Consider the following 6,000-nt stretch of genomic DNA (forward strand, 5'->3'; position numbering starts at 1 on the left):
TGAAGATCACGGTGGTGGAGGGTGATGGCACGGCCTTGCTCCTTGAAGATTGCGAAAACCTGAAACTAGAGAGAAAGCAAGTGAGAATCGAATTTGTGGAGAAAAGTGTTGTAACCATGAGACGTCAAATACACTAGGTATAGGAGGATGTCCCAAAGCTCTCCCAATTCGTTTCTACTTGACTTCGCTTAGTTTGTGTTGATCTAGGACTTCTTTGTCACAAAACAGATTTCCGGCAGGATTGACCTCAGTGCACTAAAATGGTCATAAATTCTTCTAGAAAATAGATATTTATGAGCTGTAAAAAGTTCTGAAAACTATACATCTGTAGCTTTCCAACCATATAAATATCATAATTTTATGAGCTCTGAGCAATTTTTGATACTCCGTTGAATTTGACTGATCTGCACAGGCAGATTTCCGATTCTGTAATGGATTTGACTTTTAAAGCACAACTTAAGTCCAATTCGGTTTTCTTTCATATCACATGCCTCTCACATGTCTTCCATGCCTTATTGAAGAATAAGACGTCAAGAACTCCCTAGAACCTTCAAGAATCTCACGGAAATTCCTCAATCCTTTTCCACTTCGAATTCTAACTCCATGTTTCTCTCAAAACCGAATTCAAAGTGTATTCTTCTTCCATGTGCACGGCATATGATCTTCTTGAGACTTCTAGATGCTTCATGAATGTTCCAAGGCTCTCCTAGTATGAGTAGAACTCCATATACAAGTAGGTTTCCTAGTTGAATACAAACTTCTTTTCTGCGATTCTTCTACACTCTTCCGGAACCTTCTTGAGTAATCCTTATCCAACTGGGACTCCTTGTCACACTAGGATTCCTTATGTGAGTAGAATTGGGTTTCCTTGTCCAAGTAGAACTTCTAATTTCCGCGACTTAAAAGTTTGAATCCAAGTCAGCTTCTGATTCCTACTCCAACTAGGATTCTTTTTCCTAGTCAAATTGGGAGAACTTCCATTTCTTCATTTCTTTTCCATTTCTGCACCACTTGTGCCTTCCTTAGTCATTTTTGGACCTTGAGACTCCATTTTACTTGTAAAACACTAACTAAGTTAAATTGATCAAGATAAAGGAAATAACTTAGCAAAATATAGGGTTTAAACATTATAAACGTCGCATTTTATGCTCCTATCATTACATTAGGATGCTGGTGCAGAAGACAAGTGTGTAAACCATCCCGTAAGGCCATAGCCTCCGCCACAAGGACATTAGCATTTCCTATATGTCTATTAGCTGCAAACAAAGGATTACTGTCCTCATTGCGAATAACAAATCCAATTACTGCTAAACCATTTCGTACAGAACCATCAAAGTTCAGCTTGACTTGATTAACCTTAGAAGGCTGCCATTTGATATGAAAATATTTTGAAACCTTTGGAAGAGAGATCTAGGATCAGCCTGTAGGTAGCTAGAACTTAGCAAAAACGCTTGAAACACACAAGAAGCAGGAGAAACTTGAAGATGCTTAAATATTAGTTTATTACGACAGTTCCAAATACCTCAAGCAATATAGAAAATTGAAGCAAAAAGCTCAGCAGAAGTTGGTATGTGACAACCGTTTTACTTTAATTCAAGATGTTGATCCTCTCTCACTAAAAGTTTCAAACATCCGTTCAAAAAAAAAAAGGTTTCAAACAGTTGATACTCCTGTTTTTTTACAAACACAAAATTAAAATTAAAATTTTGGCCATCTTTTAAGTTATAAATAATACAAAGACTATTTTTGAGCTGTAAACCATAATCCAAGTTGTGGGGCCGTTAATTAAATCAGCCCCTAGGAAAGGAATCAAAGGATGATGTAATCTAACATGCGTAAAAGTCTTTAGAATTAATTAACTAATAAGTAATGTCTGAATGATGGTTGACACCGAAGCCTAATCTAAAACTAATAATTGGGGTTGCTATTTTTAGTCGGTGACTTGCGCAAAAAATCAGTACAAGTAATAAAGGCCATGCTCTCTTCTTCTTTTTTTCAATTTTTTTTTTAATTTTTAATGTTTAATTTATTTATTTATTATTTTTATTTTTTGAGAATAAAGGCCATGTTGTTTCACATGCCCACCGTACTGCGAAAGGACCACGTGAGCCTTTTTTTTTTCGATATATAGATACCCTTTGGTTCAAAGCAAAATAGGCTTTTTTTTTTTTATGAGTATAAATAAAATCACATTAACATTTTACATGAATAAATGTTTGTTTGGCTCTCTTTTCAGTTGCGGTGTCCAAAGTAATGTTTTAAAATGCTTAAGGCGTGATCAAGACGTTTTTTTGGAGAGTTTCGTTAAGGTGTAAATTACGACGCATAATAACAAATAAATAATAGGTGAGCCGTGGCTTGTTGGTTAGCTAGCCTAACTAAAACTGTGGAGATCACGGGTCCAAATCTCACTGACATCAAGGATGAGGTGGGGTGGGGAGTTACATTATCATCCAGAGTCAAAAAAAAAAAAAAAACAAAGAAATATTTATATAGCATTAAAAATAAAGCCAAGTAAAATAAGTAAAATGCTTGCTTAAGTAAAATAAGGCATAGTGTTCATTTATCTAATCAATGAATATATAGCACCTTCCATGGTGTGTTTTTTGCATAATTAAGCCTATAATTGGGTTAGCAACTCATAATTAATTGGTTAATACATACTTGTTTAATAAACAATCTCATATGGCTTCTGTGCTAACCCTTAAAAATGTTTCTTAATTTCTATCATCCTAATTTCTCTAAATCAAAGTTCTAAACAAAAACCAACCAAGAACATATATACATGAAAATCGCTGGATACAACTAATTATACTATAATTTATGCATATTAGATTCATAATTTGAACTCAACTCAAACTCAACTATACATATCAAATGATACTCAATTCAAACTCAATTTTCTACTTATCAAATTATCAGCAAAAGATGAGAAAGAAAAATGTGTGATACTTATCGATTGAAATAGAACTATAAAACATCAATTTAAACTCAAAGGGGAGTCTAGAAACAGATACAGAAAGCTGTGCTGACCCAAAAGAAAAGAAAAAAAATTCTTTGCACACATGTCTTCCCCCAATTTTCAATGCCTTCTGTGCATTAAAAGTCTTATAAGCGCGCTTTGCCATCAAAACGGACGCAATATGACTGCAGATTAGCGCTTTTCATGCCTTGAGGCGCACCTAATTTTAATACCATGTTTCTTTAGTCACCATTAATGATACCTAAAGCCTTTACCAGTCTAGCTTTCTTTCGGGTTCATTCTCCCCACTTTCTTCCTCTTTGTAGTTGAATTTTGTAAAAACCGTCTTTATGCCTTCTAGTCTAGGACTGTAGGGTTTGATCCTCACAAGTCAAATGATCTAATATATTTTTATGAGAAGACGAGGGTATATTAAAAGAAAAATTTATTGATTATAACACACCCTTTTGAGGCACTACAAAAAAAGACTGTGTAACTAATTTCACATATTATTTAATGAGGTATTTACAAATGATGCATTGCTCTAGAGCCATACAAATAAAAAGAAATCTAAACTATTATCGTTTCACTCAAAAATAGTCTTCGAATTTTTTGGACCCCAAACACCCACCATGTAAAGGCACTGCTGCAACAGAGACCACAGTGGAGACCCAACTTGAGACCCCTATCTCCGAAAGCATAAACTAGATCTGCATAGTCGTTGTGCCCCATAAAGAACAATAAAGAAGATCTAAAATAAAGGACAAAAAAGAAGATTGGATCTGTTCGGAAGAAAATGGTAAAGAGGAGAACAGTAACAAACATGCATGTGAAAGTTGACAAAGAAGCCCCAACAAAAATAAAACAAGAGACACGGCGCCTTCAACGCTCACTCCCTCCCTCATTCCACGCCTCAAACCCCGCGCGGGCATTCCCTTAATTTGATTTAATTGGGGCTGTAAATCCCTATAAATAACCTACTCGATCATCATTCGTTGAAACCACAAACCAACCATATCTCTATCCCCTAGTGCTTTGTGAGAAACACAAGTAAGCAATGGCAGGACGTCCGTACACCTCCCTCCTGCTGCTGCTTTCTCTGCTTCTTCTAGTCACACTCTCTCCTGTGGCTGAGGTATATTATCAATTTCATCCTTGCATCTTCAAACATGCATGTAAACAGTAAACCAATACTGGGTTTTGAACTGTGTAAGGCTGTACCATAATCGAGATTGAGTCGTGATGTGAGCTGATCAGATCTCGACTCACGATCTCGACTCGCTTGGGTACATTGCACTGATCCAACCTATCTTCGTCATCTGTTATATAGCATTATAGCTAGAACATGATCTCTAATCTAGTCTGCGTTTTTGGTCGCTCATTCACAGGCTTACACCAAGCTTCGTCCTCAAGATTGCAAACCAAAATGTACGTATCGGTGCTCGGCGACATCGCACAAGAAGCCATGCAAGTTCTTCTGCGAAAAGTGCTGTGCCAAATGCCTTTGTGTACCTCCAGGAACTTACGGCCACAAGCAAGTATGCCCTTGCTACAACAACTGGAAGACCCAAGAAGGAAAACCCAAATGCCCCTGATTCAAATTCCTTCCGCGGCCCCAAAATTAGTAGTAATAAAGCATACAATTGCTTCCATTTCTGCCATTAATTAAAGTCTAGTTTTATGAATCAATTATGGCAGCAATTATTGTTTTCAATTAATTACCACTTTAGTGTTTGCTACCCTCTAGGCTGTAAATCCATCTTACACCCAGATTAGGCGGTGCAATATACTGTGGCTTTATTATTTTTTCTTTATAACTTTTGTAACTTCTATAAAAATGAAAATAGTGTTCAACTACTTGTTTGGCCTAAACTCTAGGTTACTTGATCTAGTGGTAATAGGGTTAGAATTAGAGATAATATCAGAGAATCTTGGAGATATCCAATCAATGTAATATTATGTTTCTTTGTACAACTCTTATTCGATGCCTTGTAATCCTCTCTATATAAAGAGACTCATATTATCAATGAAAGTACGACTCAATTATCTTCCAATTTTAGTTTTTCTTGAACACGTTATCAGCACGAATCCCTAACCTTAAAACCCTAATATCGTAGCCTTCAAACTCTCACAACCCCCGCTGTCAAAAGAAAAAAACAGAAGAAGAAGGAATAAGACCCTCTCGCCCAAAAGTCATAGAAAAAGAAAGGAAAAAAAAAAACAAAAAGAAAAGGAGGAAGCCCGCCCACTTGCCAGAAAGAAGGAAAAGAACAAAAAGAGAGAAAGAGAAAAGAAGGGACGTGGCTCACTACCAGAAAGGAAGAAAAGAAAGATAAAAAAAAGAGTTAAATACTGTTTACTCCCTATACTTATAAGGTTTCATCGTTTCAGTCCTTGGCCTTCGAATTTCACCTAAAAAATCCATGAACTCCCAATTTCCTCCCAATTAGTCCCTGCCGTCAAACATCCGTCAAATACTCCATTACCTTGCTGACGTGGCGGTCGTTTCCCCCCTAAAAAGTCTATTATACCCTCACTTACTCTTTTTGTTTTTTTAATTTATTTTTTGTCTCTCTTTTTTTTCATTTTATTTTTCTTCTTCCAGCTTTTCTCTCCTCCTTTGGTTATCCGTCTTCTTCTTCCAAAAACAAAACTCAGTTCTCTCTCCTTCTCCAAACCTTCGGAGACGCCAACGCCACCCACTACCCCCATCACAACCCTCATTCCTCTCCTAACCTACGACCTCCCTTCTCTCCTTATCCCACACCCAATGTCCTCCCTAACCCCCCATCGCTGTGCTGGACCGACAACGAGGCCGAAGCCCTCATCTCCATCTTCAAGGACAAGTGGTCCTCTCTCGGCCTCCACCGACTGGGATGACGTCGCCACCACCCTCGCCTCCCAATTCCCACTGGTCTCGCCGTTCAAGACCTCCTCGCAGTGCCACAACAAGATCGAGAAGCTTGGGAGAGAAGTGGAGGTGAGTTCGAAGGTCGAACAAGAACATCTTTGGGACGAGATCGGAGAAGAAGAGTACC

General features: G+C 37.5%; 1 protein-coding gene across 1 annotated transcript; it reads left to right on the top strand.

Moving 5' to 3' along the window:
- The first annotated feature begins 3,937 nt into the window (after positions 1 to 3,937).
- On the top strand, positions 3,938 to 5,016 carry LOC112193535 (protein RSI-1). The gene is made up of 2 exons (XM_024333717.1): positions 3,938 to 4,097; positions 4,351 to 5,016. Exons 1-2 carry the CDS (start codon positions 4,020 to 4,022, stop codon positions 4,555 to 4,557), a joined length of 285 nt encoding a protein of 94 aa, XP_024189485.1. The 5' UTR covers positions 3,938 to 4,019; the 3' UTR covers positions 4,558 to 5,016.
- Positions 5,017 to 6,000: the final 984 nt, after the last annotated feature.

This window comes from Rosa chinensis, chromosome 3 (genome assembly GCF_002994745.2).
Source record: "Rosa chinensis cultivar Old Blush chromosome 3, RchiOBHm-V2, whole genome shotgun sequence".
NCBI lineage: Eukaryota > Viridiplantae > Streptophyta > Magnoliopsida > Rosales > Rosaceae > Rosa > Rosa chinensis.